Source organism: Vipera ursinii (assembly GCF_947247035.1).
Source record: "Vipera ursinii genome assembly, chromosome: 14".
In the NCBI taxonomy this organism is placed as follows: Eukaryota; Metazoa; Chordata; class Lepidosauria; order Squamata; family Viperidae; genus Vipera; species Vipera ursinii.
The window spans coordinates 6,347,807-6,365,644 of record NC_139527.1 but is presented as its reverse complement, the minus strand read 5'-3'; the positions used below and the strand labels follow the sequence as shown (position 1 = coordinate 6,365,644).

General features: G+C 43.8%; 1 protein-coding gene across 4 annotated transcripts in view; it reads right to left on the bottom strand.

The window, feature by feature from the left end:
- TANGO2 (transport and golgi organization 2 homolog) overlaps positions 1-17,838 on the bottom strand; it is a 45,165-nt gene that overhangs the window by 4,599 nt on the left and 22,728 nt on the right. For all 4 annotated transcript variants that reach the window (XM_083373304.1, XM_083373307.1, XM_083373306.1 and 1 more), the window contains 2 exons: positions 16,215-16,329; positions 887-957 (listed from right to left, as the gene is read on the bottom strand). In XM_083373304.1, the coding sequence (XP_083229430.1) occupies positions 887-957; positions 16,215-16,329 (186 nt within the window). The remainder of the gene's footprint in view (positions 1-886; positions 958-16,214; positions 16,330-17,838) is intronic.

The window sequence follows — 17,838 nt, the reverse complement described above, 5'->3', positions numbered from 1 at the left end:
TACATGACAACAGTGGCCTTCACAGTGCAAGCTTGGCCATTTGGGGTCGCGTGTGCAAGACTGTGGTTTGTGTTACAACGCCATGATGCTGCTTGTGTCACCTGCTCCCACCCTCCTGAACACGCTACTGAGTTCTCATGTGTGTCAACCTTTCAGGGAAGATCAAAACTCCAGATAGGTGTCAACGCTGCTAACATCAGATGTTTTTGCACTGACAACAGATGGAGAAGCAACTGTTTTCTTCTTTTGCTTTTGCTTTTAGAATTAGATGATGCTGGGGGGAGGAATGTGCAGGAGAGTTTAGCTAGACATAACAATGCTGAACCTAGCGTGAGAACCAAGGTTATTGAAATAAGAGATGATAAAGAATTGGCGGGCTGGAGGGGAAGCCCACATTTCAAACTAATTGGGGAATGTGATTTATGACTGTTAATTAGGGGAGGGAATTGTGCTTTGATACTATGTGCTCAGGGGAGGGAAACCATCAACAAGTATGCTAACCAGTATCCCAACTTGCCAATCATCTTGAAACTTGCGATGTTAACAAACTGGGCCTCAGAAATAGAAGTCTTTCTGGATTTTAGTCAACGGTCTAGACTAGGAGTGTCCAACCTTGCCAAGTGGACTTCAACTCCCAGAATTCTGAGCTGGCTGAAGAATTCTGGGAGTTGAAAGTCCAGAGGTCTTAAAATGACCACGATTGGACATCCCTGGTCTGCAGCAAGTAGCTGGTCCACCTCTGAATCTCTCAAAGTATGACATTTTCCTTTGAGCATCAGGACCTGTCTTCATGTCTATCATGGCAAAAGACATAAGCAGGTATGCAGCCACACCAATGCTTTAAGTAAATCAAGATACCCCTTTCTTTTTTTTTAATTAAACCCACCGGGATTTAGGAAGAGAGGTTCCGGATCTCCTTTGTTTCCATAATAGTAAATTACATCTCCGTTAGTGGTGCTAAAAGATAAAAATAGAAGAAGAAGGAGAAGGAGAAGGGGGAAGAGGAGGAGGAGGAGGAGGAGGAAGAAGAAGAAGATGAGTTCTCCTTGCAAAACCCAGCAACTTAAATCTTTAATTGAGCTCTAATTTTCTGCAATCTTCAACCTAGCAAGATTTTTCCCCCCCTCTGTTTGGAAATCAGGAAACTATTTTCTTTTCCTAAAATTAATCTGATGATGTTTCTGCAGTTAGGGGCACTGGTTAACTGTGACCACAGCACAGGGAAAAAAAATATTTTTGTAGATTTGATCAAATGATACTGCTTTTAATTAACTAAAAAAAAAAAACCCACCCACTTTTGAAATTAGCAGCTAAGATCCGGTGAGGAAAGTCTTTTGCTGGAAGGTGGGAGAGAGACGTGGAATTGCCCTATAGCAGCTCGTTTTTTTTCTGCCTTCCAAGAATTAAAATAAAAAGAAAATTCCATTTACGCAGTGAGAATTTGATTATTCCCTCCCCAACACTTCTGTCTGCAGTGTTTGGAAGCATCTAAGATGGGCCCAATATACTAAATTAGCACAGTTTCTTGTGCCAATTACATTAGTTGGTTATTAATAATTTCCTATATATTTCACTAAACCAAACCCATTCTATATTCTAATCACATCTCCTCGTTGTATAATCCATATCTGCTTTTTTTCATCCTCCCGGGATAATCACCAACTGTATTCAAGAGCCAATTAGATTTTTTTTTATTAAAAAAAAAACAACTTAAAATCATCATACCATAAATAGGAACCAATGTCAACTCACACCTATGGAATGAAGGAGGAAAAGCCAAATCAACAAACCACCCAATCTTTACTGAAGGAAAAATGCGCTGTAAATTGGGGTTGGGGGGGGGGGAAGAAAAGTCCATCAGCCGAATATAATTATCTGTGTAGATGTGCATAATAAACTCATCCCCAAACAAATGAAAAGTTAATTAGTCAAATATATGCAGTGATATGAATTAGACATCCGTCTTCGGTACCATAAAACCTTCGGAGGGAAATTAACTAACTCCCTAATATTTGCTGAGCTTAAAACAGGGTAAAGGATCAGCTGAGATGCTGATGTTTTTTCGGCTAGCCTGACGCTTAAGTCCGAATGCACCTTCTCTGTTTCGCCAGGTAAAACCTGCAGGTGTTATTTCTTTGGCCACTTTTAGACCACAAATCGGGGCTCGAGCGGACCAGCCAAGATTAGGGCAAGAGGCAGTTACGCCAGCTCAAAGCGAAGAATTGGTTTTGAAGGGAGGACAGACCGGATCTTGGCATCCTCCATCATGATAACCTGGAAACGCGTTTGGCAGGCAGGCAAACAAGCCGGTAGATGCTGTTAGCGCATCAGAACCGAGCAGAGAAAGAAGGAATCAGGTTTGGCCTTCATAATTGGAGAATCATTATAGCTCAGGGTGGAAATGAAGAGTCCTTGGTGCTCTCTGAGCTTTGGTGGTTTTCTTGCCGATGTTTCATGACCCAACTAAGGAACATCATCAGTACTAAAAAGGAGTGGGCATCGTGGAGAAGAGGGCTACAACTGTGGGGGTCTTAAGTGCCCTCTGTGAACGTGGTAGTTTTTGTGCAGATGTTTCATGACCCAACTAGGGGACACCATGAGTCCTAGAAGGGAGTGTGCTTTGGGGTGGGGGAGAGGAAGAGGAGGACGACTGTGGGGTCCTTGGTGCTGAGTTTGGTGGTTTTCTGGCAGACGTTCCCTTACCCAACTAGGTAACATCATCAGTGCTAGAAGGGAGTGAAGTTTGTGGGAGGAGGAGGAGGAGGAGGACTATGGGTCTTTGGTGTTCTCTGAGTTTGATGGTTTTCTTGCAGACATTTCCTTACCCAACTAGGTAACATCATCAGTGCTGGAAGGGAGTGAAGTTTGTGGAAAGAGGAGGAGGAGGAGGAGGAGGAGGAGGAGGAGGAGGAGGAGGAGGAGGAAGATGACGACTATGGGTCTTTGGTGCTCTCTGAGTTTGGTGGTTTTCTTGCAGACATTCCCTTACCCAACTAGGTAACATCATCAGTGCTAGAAGATAGAGAAGTTTGTGGAAAGAAGAGGAGGAGGAGGAGGAGGACGACGACTATGGGTCTTTGGTGCTCTCTGAGCTGGATGGTTTTCTTGCAGACATTCCCTTACCCAACTAGGTAACATCATCAGTGCTAGAAGATAGAGAAGTTTGTGGAAAGAAGAGGAGGAGGAGGAGGAGGACGACGACTATGGGTCTTTGGTGCTCTCTGAGCTGGATGGTTTTCTTGCAGACCTTCCCTTACCCAACTAGGTAACATCATCAGTGCTAGAAGGGAGTGAAGTTTGTGGAATGAGGAGGAGGAGGAGGAGGAAGAGGAGGAGCGAGCAGCAAGGACAGGTCTTCTCCAAACCCCTCAAGCTTTTCTGGACAATATTGCAAAGCTGCCGATAGGGGGCTCACCCTGATTGGCGTTCAGCTTCCTCGCATGGGAAAAGTCAATTCCTCGAACCAAATCTTAGTTTATTGAGCTGGATCTCAGCATGGGGATATATATCACTTGCTCAGGAGATTCACTTATTATTTATGGCAGCAAACCACTTCAACCGCCCGCTGATAAATTGAGCCAATCTCTAGTTGCAATTCTTACAATATGCAAGCTTTCCTCAACCGGCTCTCCCTGTGTGGGGAAAAAACAAAAAAACAAAACCAGGCTGTGTAAGTGTGTGTGTGTGTGTGTGTGTGTGTGTGTGCGCGTTTTAAGCGATCGTTGTGACGTTTTTACACAACAGCAGTATTTTTCAGCGTTCTGTTTTGTTAGGAAATGGAGAATATACACCAAAAAGCTCATGAGAACAATGGTGGGTTTAGTAGAAATTAAAACACACACACACACACACACACACGCCAAGCCTAAGTTCATACAGATAGTCCTCGACGTTTAATTTTGCTCCATTTCTTGCCCCTGTTTTTAAGTGTATCACTGCAGTTGTTAAGTGGGTGACTTTGCCTGAGTCCCCACCGACTTTGCTTGTCCGAAGGCCGCAAAATGGTCGCAACCGTCCTAAACATGAGTCAGTGGCCAAGCGTCTGAATTTTCATCACCTGACCGTGGGGATGCTGCGAAACGTCGTTAAGTGTGAAAAACGGTCGTAAGTCTCTCTCTCTCTCTCTCTCTCTTTTTAATGCCATTGTAACTCTGAACGGTCAAACAGTTGTAGGTTGAGAGCTACCTGTTATTTTGGGAAAGCAAAGGTATCAGCTCACACCTGAAGCCTGCTTAATAAGAGAAATTAATCAATTTACTCAGCTGTTTATATCCAAGAGTCTGTAACCTAAATTCTGTATTCTTCCTGGCTAAGCTTGTAAGCCGCCCTGAGTCTTTGGAGAAGGGCGGGATATAAATGGAATTAAAATAAAATAAATAAATAAAATAAAGTGGAACTAATCCACTGCCTTCTTCCCCTTCCTTTCCATCTTTTTGTTGTTGATAGTTGTGAAGTCGTGTCCGACCCATCGCGACCCCATGGACAACATTCCTCCAGGCCTTCCTGTCCTCTACCATCTTCTGGAGTCCATCTAGGCTCACGCCTACTGCTTCAGTGACTCCATCCAGCCACCTCATTCTCTGTCGTCCCCTTCTTCTATTGCCCTCGATCTTTCCCAGCATTAGGCTCTTCTCCAGTGAGTCCTTCCTTCTCATGAGGTGGCCAAAGGATTTGAGTTTCAGCTTCAGGATCTGGCCTTCTAAAGAGCAGTCAGGATTGATCTCCTCTAGGACTGACCGGTTTGATCGCCTTGCAGTCCAAGGGACTCGCAGGAGTCTTCTCCAGCACCATCTTTTACGCTCCGTTATTGCTTCCTTGATAAGCTTGGAGTTCTCTTTTCTTTTCTTAAGTTACAGACCTCCTGAATAAAGAGAAATCGTTCTGCATATTTTGAAATGGGAATACCACTCAGGCTTTCATCTCTGTAGCCGCCCCCCCCCCCTTTAAATACCGAGCCTTGGCGAAGTAGATAGGGTGTGTTTGGCTCTTGTTTGATTTATGTCAGCTTACGAAGTCGCAAAAATACATTCCCGTCTCGTTGTTTTTTGTTTTTTTTTTAAAGCTCTTTGCAAAGAGGAGACATTGCCGCAATGTACATCACTTTGGCGTTTTAAAATTCGGGCACGGTTGTTCCTGACAGATGAACATAATTCTGTCTGCATCTAAAATAGAATTTTTTTTAAAGTAATTTTTGGCTATATTAGCAGCACCCCGGGATATCAGCAAGTTGGCCGTTTTTCTCTGCTTCTAGTTGATGGCTCAACCTAAAAATCCCGAGTATTTATTGCATTCCTCACTTGATAACCATATCCAGTTTCTTTCTTCTTTCTTTCTTTCTTTCTTTCTTTCTTTCTTTCTTTCTTTTTCTTTCTTTCCTTTTTCTTTCTCTCTCTTTTTCTTTCTTTCCTTTCTTTCTCTTTCGTCGTCGCTTTTTCTTTTTCCTTTTTTCTCCTTCCTTCCTTCCTTCCTTCCTTCCTTCCTTCCTTCTTTCCTTCCTTCCTTCCTATAGCAAATTAATAACCACCCTCGGAAAAGAAGAATTTGGTGGGGTTGTGTTTTGTTTTGTTTTGTTTGGAAACTGCATTGAAGCTGTCACATTGCCTGGGCAAATATAGTTCTGATTTATCACGTTATTTTCCCCCCCCCGGCGAGACCAGAACATCTTTAAGTTCAATACCTTTTCTCCCTCCCTCCAAAACGCATGATATAAGTCCCAAGAGAACACGGCTCTACATCATGCATTAATCATTTTTTAGCTTCCCCTTTTTAGATTGCTCTTTTCCCCAAAGGAGAACACACCAATTCCTCGGAAACCGAGTCTGGGTTAATTTTAAGTTTGAAACGCAAAACACGAAATAATGAATATATCACAGGGGTTGCCAAAGAGGGTGGATTGAGAGGCGGTATCACTTGCATGTGATGTGTGTGTGTTCATGTGAATTATCCTACAATTGCTTGGGAGATTTTATTTTCTTTTTATCTGTTTATTTGTCTTGATGAGAGAGAGAGAGAGAGAGAGAGAGAGAGAGAGAGAGAGAGAGAGAGAGAGAGAGAGAGAGAGAGAGAGGAATAAATCTGGTGGAGAGAACCTTGCTAAGTAAATAAGTGAGATCCTCATGGAGTCACATCTGCCCATAAGTTCTAAGATTGCAATATAAATGAACAGTGTGTGCTAGAGAGTCTGTCTCCTTAACACAAAAATTAAGTGAAATCAATAAGGAGAGCTTTGCATGGTAACTAAACCTAGGGCTATCGCTTATTATGCCCAGAACAGCTAGGATTCCTGATAAGTTTGGTTTAAAGCAGGCTTATAATCCTGGCCGAGATTCCATGCACTCAGTGATGGCGTGAGAACCAGTTCACCCAGCTGGCTTTCACGCCTAAGGCAGGACTAGAACTCACAGTCTCCTGGTCAGCCAGCTGGCTTTCATGGCTAAGGCAGGACTAGAATTCAGAGTCTCCTGGTGATTGGCCCAAAGTCACCCAGCCGGCTTTCACACCTAAGGCAGGACTAGAACTCACAGTCTCCTGGTCACCCAGCTGGCTTTCATGGCTAAGGCAGGACTAGAATTCAGAGTCTCCTGGTGATTGGCCCAAAGTCACCCAGCCGGCTTTCATGCCTAAGGCAGGACTAGAACTCACCATCTCCTGGTTTGTAGCCTGGTGCCGTAACTACCGTATTTGACCAAACTGGCTCTAGTGATTAAATTAAGTAAATAAAACTAAGTTCAGTAGAAACTGGGCTTTTTGCCCCCAAAAGAGATAGGCTTGTAATTCAGTATTATACTGAGAAAGAGGTTAAGAATTCAAAAGTCTCTTGACAGTGAGACGGGCAACAAACATACAATAAAGAATTTGAACATGGTTTAACTACCAACAGCCCTTGCATCTAATGCAGAGCAATTGCTCGGATTCTTTGGATAGCAGCCTCTTTTGCTATTCCGCAATGCTTCTACTAATCAGAAGTTCAGAAATGCTTGAATACTGGGATAGGACTGGAAGTAATGACATTAATTATTGGGCGAGGAGAAGTGATAAAAAGCTAATTCATCAAAGCCAGTTCTTCGACATACTTATGAACTCAGCCTGATTGTACAATAAAGTGCTAATTTTATTGACAAGTCAGTCCCTAATGGCTTACTTTAACATCAGTCCTTGGGCAAAAAGAATATTAATTTCTTGTCAAAGTGTTGAGATGGTTTATATGGGGGAGAAAATGGATTTAAATTTTTAAATGTAATTAACTGTTGAGAAAAATCTTAACCAGCAAGAATACTTTGAACTTTACGGGAGAAACGAATCTAAACAAGGACCGTGACAGGATATAAGACGAGGCAACCGGAATGATTAGATAGAAAAGAAATATGATATTGATGTGATCATTATTTCTAGGAATATTGGGGGGAAAAATCATATATGTAACTGTTATTTATCAAAATAATAAGAACTGCATTATTTCAAGGTTTGCAAAGAAGACGATTTGGGGAAAAAGGCAAAATCAACTCAAGGTACTGTGTGGATTACGGATTATAGAAACCAATAGTTATTTTTCTTTGCAAATGTAAACCCAGAAAACAGACTGTTTACCAACTACTAAGTGATCTATGTTTAAAAAAATAATCAATAAAATACATAGGGGAAAAAGAATATTAATTTCTACCCTGAGACTCTGTTTTCGAGGGAGTAATATAGGGATAAGAACCCTTGACGTTTAGGGAAGGGGTAGTGGGCCAAGACAGTGGGCGATGCACCAGATGTGCTAATTCGGAACATCTGCAGCTTGTTTTTCCTACATTCTGGGTTTCCAATCCTGCCCAGGCCCCCATAGGCACCCTTGATGCCAACGATGGAGAGCTGGCCATGCCCATCCAGTAGGCCATACGCACTCTAGCCACGCCCACCCAGTAGGCCACGCCCACCCGGTCCCTTGAGGGCAACCGCAATGCTGATGCGGCCCTCAATGAAATTGAGTTTGACACCCCTGGTCTAGAGCCTGCTGGTGGAGAAAAAAATATTATTTTGGCAGAATTATCGATATAGGATATGTAATGGCAAACTGACCTCTGGTGCCATCGCACCCACCGGGGAAGAAGAAAATACGATTTATTCCTCCTCCTACTACTACTACTTCAGCTTCCTGGCTTGGGCAAAGTTATGGAAGAAATTGGTTTTGCCTTGAAAGATGCTCCACGGTAGCCTAAATTTAGGAGGCGACACCTCCTTGAGGAAAAGGTTGCCTTGCGCTTCAGAGCCACTCTTCGAAAGAGCCAGCCAAATAATTAAAAGGTAATTAAAAGTGAATTGTCGCCTTTGAGCTCCACTCTCCAAGAATAGTTTCAGTGACTATCTGGGCAATAATTGTCTGTCTGTCTGTCTGTCTGCCTTCTTCCCTTTCCTATCACTCTATCTCCCATCTTTTCTCTTTCTCTCTCTTTTTTCTCTTCCCTCCCTTCCTTTCTTCCCTTCACCTCTTATCGTTTCATTTTTCTTTCTCTTCTTTCTTTCCTTCCTTCCTCTCTTCCCTTCACCTCTTATCTCGTTTCTTTTCTTTCTCTCTTTCCTTCCTTCCTTCCTCACTTCCCTTCACCTCTTATCATCTAGTTTCTTTTCTTTCTTCTTTCTTTCCTTCTTTCCTTTCCCTTCACCTCTTATCTAGTTCTTTTTCTTTTCTTTCTTCTTTCTTCCCTTCCTCACTTCCTTTCTTCCCTTCACCTCTTATCGTTTCATTTCTTTTTCTTTCTCTTCTTTCTTTCCTTCCTTCCTTCCTCACTTCCCTTCACCTCTTATCATCTAGTAGTTTCTTTCTTCTTTCTTTCCTTCTTTCCTCTCTTCCCTTCACCTCTTATCTTGTTCTTTTTCTTTTCTTTCTTCTTTCTTCCCTTCCTTCCTTCCTCTCTTCTTCACCTCTTATCTTATATAGTTTCTTTTTTCTTTTTTTATTTCTTTCTCCTTCCTTCCTTCCTCTCTTCCTTTCACCTCTGATCATCTAGCTTTTTCTTTTTCTTTCTTCTTTCTTTCTTTCTTTCTTTCTTTCTTTCTTTCTTTCTTTCTTTCTTTCTTTCTTTCTTTCTTTCTTTCTTTCTTCCTTTTCCTTCTTTCCTTCCTTCCCTTTTCTCTTTTCTTCCTTTCCTCCTTTCATCCATCCATCCACTTACCTATCTACCTATTTAATTTGATCCCACTTTTATAAGTAACTCAAGGCAATACGTATATAAGAACACACACAATAATACATAATATGGTGGATTACACAGTTTGCCATTGCTGCCTACCAAGATATTTTTCCCCCACCCGCCTCCATTTTTCAATCTAGTGTACAGCTCTGGCACGCCTTACTTTTTTCCTCATCCAGGGATTAACCCTGCCAAACCCTTCCTAAACTTTTTTCGAGATTAGCCAGATTGACGAGAGGCTGTTGCTGGTGAGCAGTTTTAAAAACAGTAGCAATCGAAAGGCGCCCACGCCCAAATCCTAAATTATTCTGCTGAAATGAAGCGAGCTTAACGAAGCCAGGAGGGTTTTTATGCGGAAGATCTCTGAGCTCCATTTCATTAGCCAACCTGTTCTGAGTTTCAGGATTATTCAATTCTACTTTTACTTAATAGCCTTCGGAGGGGAAGACGCCCGTGTAATAACCAAGTCTGGAGCCTGATGATGAGATTCCTAATTTCATTTATTTAAAAAAAATGAAACAGGACGCCTCTCCTTTCTACGAAAAAGAGTTTATTTTTTTAAAAAAATTCCATTTATATCCCACCCTTCTCCGAAGACTCAGGGCGGCTTACAAGCTTAGCAGTAGCCTTCATTCTATGTATATGCCTGCTTATTAGGGCTTTCACACACACACCCCAAGCGGCATTATTACAAAGTCAGCTTAATTGCCCCCAACAATCTGGGTCCTCATTTTACCTACCTCGGAAGGATGGAAGGCTGAGTCAGCCTTGAGCCTGGTGGGACTCGAACCTGCACTAATTGCAGGCAGCCGGTGTTACTTAAGGAGGCATTAGCCCACTGCTCCACCAAGGCTCTGTTGAGCTGCCTCTTTGTTTCCCCCCAAAAGCTGATCTCTTTATCCCCACCCCTCACCCCCAAAATAATATCTCCACCAGTTGTTTCTTTCTTCCCCCCTACAAATCCATTACAAGGTTTTGCAGAGCCAAGGGCACCAAATCCAAAGAAATCTTACTCGAGACAATGGGAACGAGGTTTTTTTCTTTGCTTTTTTTACAATTGCAAGCAGTCCTCGACTTACAGCCGTTCGTTTAGCAACTGAAGTTACAACGGCACTGGAAAAAAGTGACTGGTGATCGTTTTCCCACACTTACGACCGTTGCAGCATTCCCCCTGTGGTCACGTGATCAAAATTCAGATGCTTAGCAACCGACTCATATTTAGGACGGTTGCCGTGTCCCCGGGGGTCATGCGATCTCCTTTTGCGACCTTCTGACAAGGGGAACCACCTGCCTCCAGAAGCGGTGAATGCTCCAACACTGGACGTTTTTAAGAAGAGACTGGACAGCCATTTGTCTGAAATGGTGTAGGCAGGGGGTTGGACTAGATGACCTCTGTCAGGATAATGATTTAGAGGCTAAACAGCTTATGTAATGATGTGATGTAATGTAAGGTAGGTGATGGAATGATAGGAATGACTCAACAGGTGGCTGTATCCCTTTAAGAGTCTGAGTACAAAAGGGAAGGGGTTTTTTTTGCTGCTGTGTGTTCTCTCTTGTCCGTTTCCTGCTGTAATTGCTGTGTACTGGAGTTTGCTGCATTATCTATCACCACGTGTATGTATTTTGTTTCTAGTATATTTGTAGATATTCTAATATCAACTACCACTGAATACAAGCCAGTGTTTACTGTATTTACTCCTGGGTTACCTCAGCACAATAAGGCTGTGCATGCTCTGACATCATCATCATCATTATTATATTAATCGTACAGTCAGCCAGATGTTCAGACTGGATTTGGCATTTTTGTCTACCTATCGACTCCTTACCTAGGACCTGGGATAGGTAGATGTGGATGTTTGATGGTATTACAGATATCGTTGCAGATTATTATTATTATTATTATTATTATTATTATTATTATTATTATTATTATTTATTAATTATTATTATTATTATTATTATTATTATTTAATATTATATTTATTATTATTATTATTATTATTTAATATTATATTTATTATTATTATTATTATTATTATTATTATTATTATTATTATTATTATTATATTCATTAAACATGAACCTCAGTCAACTGAACATTCAAACTGACTGGCGCTGATGGTTGACACGGGTTGCTGCCTATCATCATCATCATCATCATCATCATCATCATCATCATTATTATTAAAGTCAAGGGGAAAAGACTGATTTGCTTAACAACTGGCTTACTAACTAATCAACTGCCGCGATTCCTTTAACAACTGTGGCAAGCAAGGTCCTAAAATGGGGCAAAATTCACTTTACAAATGTCTCACTTAACCACAGGCTCGATTGTGGTCGTTGAGGACCACCTGGAAAGCGCTTGAGGGAAGGAAATGCTCTGTTATAGAAGTGTCTGACTCGCTTAGCGGCAGAAACGTTGGGCTAAGTGGAGGTCGTACATTGAGGACCACCTGTATTTTTTTTTACTTACATTTGTAAGCCTCCCGGGGTCACCTTACAGGGGACATGGACGGCATAAACATTTAATGAATAATTTTTTAAAAAAAGAAAGAAAGAAAAACCTATGCTATTCAAAGCTTCTTCCCTTTCTAAAATGTGCATTCTGGATGTTACATTTTGTTACGACGTGAGACGAGGGGAAATCTTGGTTACCCAAAGTCTGAAAGTTATAAGTATCAAAGGTTAAATTGGAATATTGATGAGAAACTAACTAAAAACTGGGTAAAAAATTAATAACGGGATAGGGATGGTTTATGAAGACTGACTGTAATTAAGGTATGTATAAGCCAAAAATTTACTGGTGAAATGTAATAATGATGCTTTTAACTGAGCTGATATAATTAGAACTATTAGGACGCTGAGCTTGTCGATCAGAAGGTCGGCAGTTTGGCGGGTCGAATCCCGAGTGCCGCGTAGCAGAGTGAGCGCCTGTTACTCGTCCCAGCTTCTGCCCACCTAGCAGTTCGAAAGCACGTAAAAATGCAAGTAGAAAAATAGGGACCACTCCGGTGGGAAGGTAACAGCGTTCCGTGCGCCTTTGGCGTCTAGTCATGCCGGCCACATGACCACGGAGACGTCCTCGGACAAGCGCTGGCTCTTCGGCTTTGAAACGGAGATGAGCACCGGCCCCTAGAGTTGGAAACGACTAGCACGCGTGTGCGGGGGAACCTTTACCTTTTAGCTTGAATGCGAGACAGTAAATGTTAAGGGAAAAAGAGAAGAAACAGCTGATGTTGTAACCTGAGATTTGCACTGAAGAGTTTGTTGTTGAACTGTTGATTAGCCCAGTCACCGCGTGGCTTTTTAAAATACTCAAATGTAAAATTGGGAAATTAATAAAATATTATTTTTTTTTAAAAAAAGCTTCGTTCTTCTCACGGAGGCCCCCTCCTCTTTTGCCCTTCCTCTCCCCCCCTTTTTTTTCTTCCTTCCCATCCTCTCTTCCAGACAGAAGAGCTTCTCTCTTCGTGGCACAGAATCCAAGGGCGCATTAGCAAACCAGACCGCAGCCGACCTGTCGTTAAGATCCCACTGGGATTTGCGGATCGCTGCTCCAGCGGAAGATGTTGGGAAATGTTTTGAAAGGAAGCGTCAGACCGACCCACCTCTCTCTCCTCGCAGGCTGCCTTTAGGTGAACTCTTCATAGTCTACTGGACATGGTGGAGGCATTTAAAAACATAAAATCTGCCACCCGCCGCTTTTACTTCCAAGGGGTGTGGCCTTGATAAAAATCGGGTTTCTCTCTCAAGACCTTGGGCCTTGGTGGAGCAGTGGGCTAATGCCTCCTTAAGTAACACCAGCTGCCTGCAATGAGTGCAGGTTCGAGTCCCACCAGGCTCAAGGTTGACTCAGCCTCCCATCCTTCCAAGGTAGGTAAAATGAGAACCCAGATTGTTGGGGGCAATAAGCTGACTTTGTAAAAATGCCGCTGGGGTGGGAAAAGCCCTAATAAGCAGGCATATACATAGAATGAAGGCTATTGCTAAGCACATTGATTTGTGCTTTAGATTGTAAGCCGCCCTGAGTCTTCGGAGAAGGGCGGGATATAAATGGGATAAAAATAAAGAAATAAGACACACTCACGATTACCGTCGATTCGGCATCGTCTCCCCTTCGTGGTGGGAGGAGATAGGAAGCCCAAACTACATTTATTCTTGCACAACCGAGGGGCAGAACCCTAATCCTCCTTTTGTGGGAAAGACAAGCTTAACACGAGGATCTTGGCATATTTTGAAAACTGAACGTTGTCCTTTTTGGCTCCGAGTTCGGCTGTTCATTTCCCCCCCCCTTCCAAAGCGCTGCTCATCCGTTTTTATTTTATTTTTTTCCCCTCCCCAAGCGGCTTGATCAAGCTGTCAAAAACGGATCTCCGAAGCAATTACTGCCAAGGATATTTTCTCTGTCCTTGTCAAAATATGTACCACGGAGCTGAGATTCGCAGTCAAGGAAGAGTAACCTTCTTTCTTCCCCCACCCCCCTTCTTTTTGGAACATCGCTTTCGACTAAGGGAGTCAGATAACGATAGGATGTTATCGGTCCCAGCGGGGAGAGACATTTCTTTCAAGAATTTGATGGTGGCGTGGGATTTGCAGAGTTTAAACTGCTCCAGGTTTATCCGAAGACTTGGCTCATAATCCGTAGCACCAGGGTTGCCTCTGGCACTGTGATACCACAGTTTAATTTTTATCCCATCTTTAATAATAATACTAATAGTAATAGTAGTAGTAGTAGTAATGGCCAGGTCGCGATATTTTGGATGAAACGTGTAACAGTGATACCCATTGTCATTGGGGCACTGGGAACTATGTCCAAAAATCTTGCAAAACACACCAAGAAACTGCAGCTTCCTGCAATAACTCCAGCAATGCTACAAAAAACGGTGCTACACGGAACATCTTACATTTTAAGGAGATATACCTGGTGGATACCTAGCAGTGATGGCGAACCTTTTGGAGACCGAGTGCCCAAACTGCAACCCAAAACCCACTTATGTATCATCGGGTACCGGGTGGGCGTGGCCCATTGGGTGGGCGTGGTAACGGCAGACTGGGTGGGACTAAAAAGTTCAATCAATCAATTCCAACCTTGCGAGATCTTTTTCTTCCTGCAAGTTGAAATTGATTGAACCTTTTTTTTTTTTTTGCACATGGCGCCGGAGGCCTAAAGCAAAAAGGTTTCATAAAACCCAGCTGAAGGCCTAGGACTGGGGCGACGGCACGCGTGCCCACAGAGAGGGCTTTGCGTGCCACCTCTGGCACCCGTGCCATAGGTTCGCCACCACGGATACCTAGGATGCTGGCAGCAACCCGTGTCAACCATCAGTGCCAGTCAACTTGAATGTTCAGTTGACTGAGGTTCATATTTAATGAATACTACTTCTACTGCTAATAATAATAATAATGATGATGATGATGATGATGATGATGATGATGTTGTAAGGGACCCTTACCAGTGGTGGCGAATCTTTTAGAGACTGAGTGGCCAAACTGCAACCCAAAACCCACTTATGTATCGCCAGGTGGGTGTGGCCTGCTGGGTGGGTGCGGCCCATTGGGCGGTCGCGGCAGACTTGGTACACGTGGCCAAGGTGGGTGTGGCCAGCTCGAAGTTGCTCCTGGGGAGGGATTCCTGTGGGGGTCAGTTAGGGTTGGGGGATACCCAGGGGGTCTCTGGCGGGTGGGGCAGTGTGCAGGAGAGTGTCTTGCTGATGGCTTGGGGGGGGAAGGGGGCAGCCACATCCCCTCCCAAATGCTGCCGTCTCACGAAAGCAGGATGAAAACTCCAAAACTCCTTAATTAGGAGTTTTTATTACTTACTAATCCATAAGTAACTCAAGATGGTGAATATATCTAAATTTGGGGTGCTTGGCAACCGGCACATATTAATGACGGTTGCGGTGTCCTGGGGTCACGTGATCACCACTGGCGACCTTCCTAGCCAAACAAGGAAGCCAGACCCCACGATTCATGTAACAGCTGCAGTGATTTGCTTAACAACCATGGCAAAAGGTCGTAAAACGTGTCACAGCTCACTTTAACTACTGCCTTGCTTAACGATGGAAATGTTGGGGCTTTAACTGTAGCTGTAAGCAGAGGACCAGCTGTATACTAGTGTTTCTCAACCTTGGCAACTGTGAGCTGTGTGGACTTCAACTTCCAGAATTTCCCGGCTAGCCATGCTGGCCGGGGAATTCTGGGAATTGAAGTCCACACAGCTTAAAGTTGCCAAGGTTATGAAACGCTGAACTGTAGAGTTAGGAAAAGGCTACCATACAAGATAAGCCTTAAGAATTCTGGCATCAAGAATGCGCCCTCTCGCTTGGCACCTTGGGAAAGGTAATCACGGAGAATGGACAAGGCATTTAAATGACCAATCTGCTCTTCAATATGCTGCAAATTAGATTTATGCGGTGCTCAGTTTGAAAAGCTGCCAGATGGCCGGTACGGTGGATGGAAGCGGGTTGAGAAAAGCAACAGGAAGGCAAAAAGCAGAGCTGAACTACACCATTGGGGGGGGGGGGAAATCCTGAGGTCGATAACCTGTGCTTAAGCACCTAGCTCAGGGGTCTGTCTGTCTGTCTGTCTGTCTGTCTGTCTGTCTGTCTATCTATCTATCTATCTATCTATCTATCTATCTATCTATCTATCTATCTATAGGGTCTTCAAACTTGGCCCTTTTATGACTTGTGGACTTCAACTCCCAGAATTCCTCAGGCAGCCTGGCTGAGGAATTCTGGCAGTTAAAGTCCACAAGTCATAAAAGGGCCAAGTTGAAAGACCCCTGACCTAGCTGTTTCCTACTAGGGGGAAAAAAATGGCCTTGATTCAGAAAAGACGCGGTCAATCGAAATCCAAGCCAAACTCCCATGCAAAGTTGTGAGTTTCCATATCTAAATTCAAACACTCTTCTTAAGAGAGGGGGGGGGAGGAAATTCCAGGTAGCACGGACCTTTTGCTCCGAAGCAACATACCCACAACACCTGCAGAGTCAGTTTCTGAGTTTCGCTGCTGAACGGAGAAGGCTTGCTACAGACTTACCTTAGGTCTGCTGCGATCAGATTAAAGCCATTGTAAAGGTGTCCTTCCAAGGCCACTTTCTTCAGGTAAGAGTAGCTGTCCATTTCCGACGCCAAGAAATTGGTCACCAGGGCACCTGCAAAGAGAGGAACACAACAAGGGGTTTGTAACTAGGGAGCATCACTTCCCAGAAGGAGGCCAGACATTTCGTCACATCAGGTAAGCTTCGTAGTATGTCAGAATTGAATAAGCTGCCAGAGTGTAATGATACAGGTTCTCCTGCTTCAGCAGGGGGCTGGACTAGAAGACCTCCAAGGTCCCTTCCAGCTCTATTCCATTCTATATGTGTAGACACGATCTTGAAGGACTACGGGGGAAGAGGCGCTGCCTGCAGAACTGTCAGATAAAAGTTGGAGGAGCCCGCAACTGCTCAACGGCCAGAGAAAAGCTTACGAAGGACCCTGATCAGGCTGTAAAAAAGAAGCAGTGGGAGATTTGCATTTTCAAACTTGCAAAATTCTGTTCATGTAACTTTATGGGGAAGGAGAATGATCTTATGAGCCCTGGTGGTGCAGCGGTTAGAACGCAGGCTACTTCTGCCGGCTGCCTGCCGTTTGGCCGTTCGATTCTCAGCGGCTCAAGGTTGACTCAGCCTTACATCCCGAGGTCGGTAAAACGAGGACCCAGATTGTTGGGAGCAAATAAAAAAGATAAAGGTAAAAAAGATAAAAGGTTAAAAGATAAAAGGTTAAAAGATAAAAGATAAAAGGCAAATAAAAAAGATAAAGGTTCCCCCGCACACGCGCGCTAGTCGTTTCCGACTCTAAGGGCTGGTGCTCATCTCCGTTTCAAAGCCGAAGAGCCAGCGCTTGTCCGAAGACCTCTCCATGGTCATGTGGCCGGCATGACTAGACGCCAAAGGCGCACGGAACGCTGTTACCTTCCCACCGGAGTGGTCCCTATTTTTCTACTTGCATTTTTACGTGCTTTCGAACTGCTAGGTTGGCAGAAGCTGGGACGAGTAACAGGCGCTCACTCTCGGGATTTGACCCGCCAAACTGCCGACCTTCTGATAGACAAGCTCAGCGTCCTAACCAGCGCCGCTTAGAGAGAGCTGTAAAGCAGGGTGAAGCGGCATATAAGTCTAACTGCTATTGCTATTGTTACTGGCTGTGGCAAAGTATAAAAGAAGGCCATGTCAGATTCATCAATTCTGTGCTTTCGAACCTAGCAGTTCAAAAGCCCGTAAAAATGCAAGTAGAAAAATAGGGACCACTCCGGTGGGAAGGTAACAGCGTTCCGTGCGCCTTTGGCGTCTAGTCATGCCGGCCACATGACCACGGAGACGTCCTCGGACAAGCGCTGGCTCTTCGGCTTGGAAACAGAGATGAACACCGGCCCCTAGAGTTGGAAACGACTAGCACGCATGTGCGGGGAAACCTTTACCTTTTTAGATGCAAAGAAGGTGCTCAGTCCCTTCTTTCCACACTTGTCCTGCCCCATACGAAGCTGGGGATCTTTCCTTGTCCAAACCGAGGTCATAATTTGGGAAGAGAGAGAAGCTTCAGCTGTTGAAGCCTCGTGAATCATCTCTTTTTTGTGTGTGTTTTTTCTTCATGCTTTCAGGCAGGCGGAGGAGAAGACG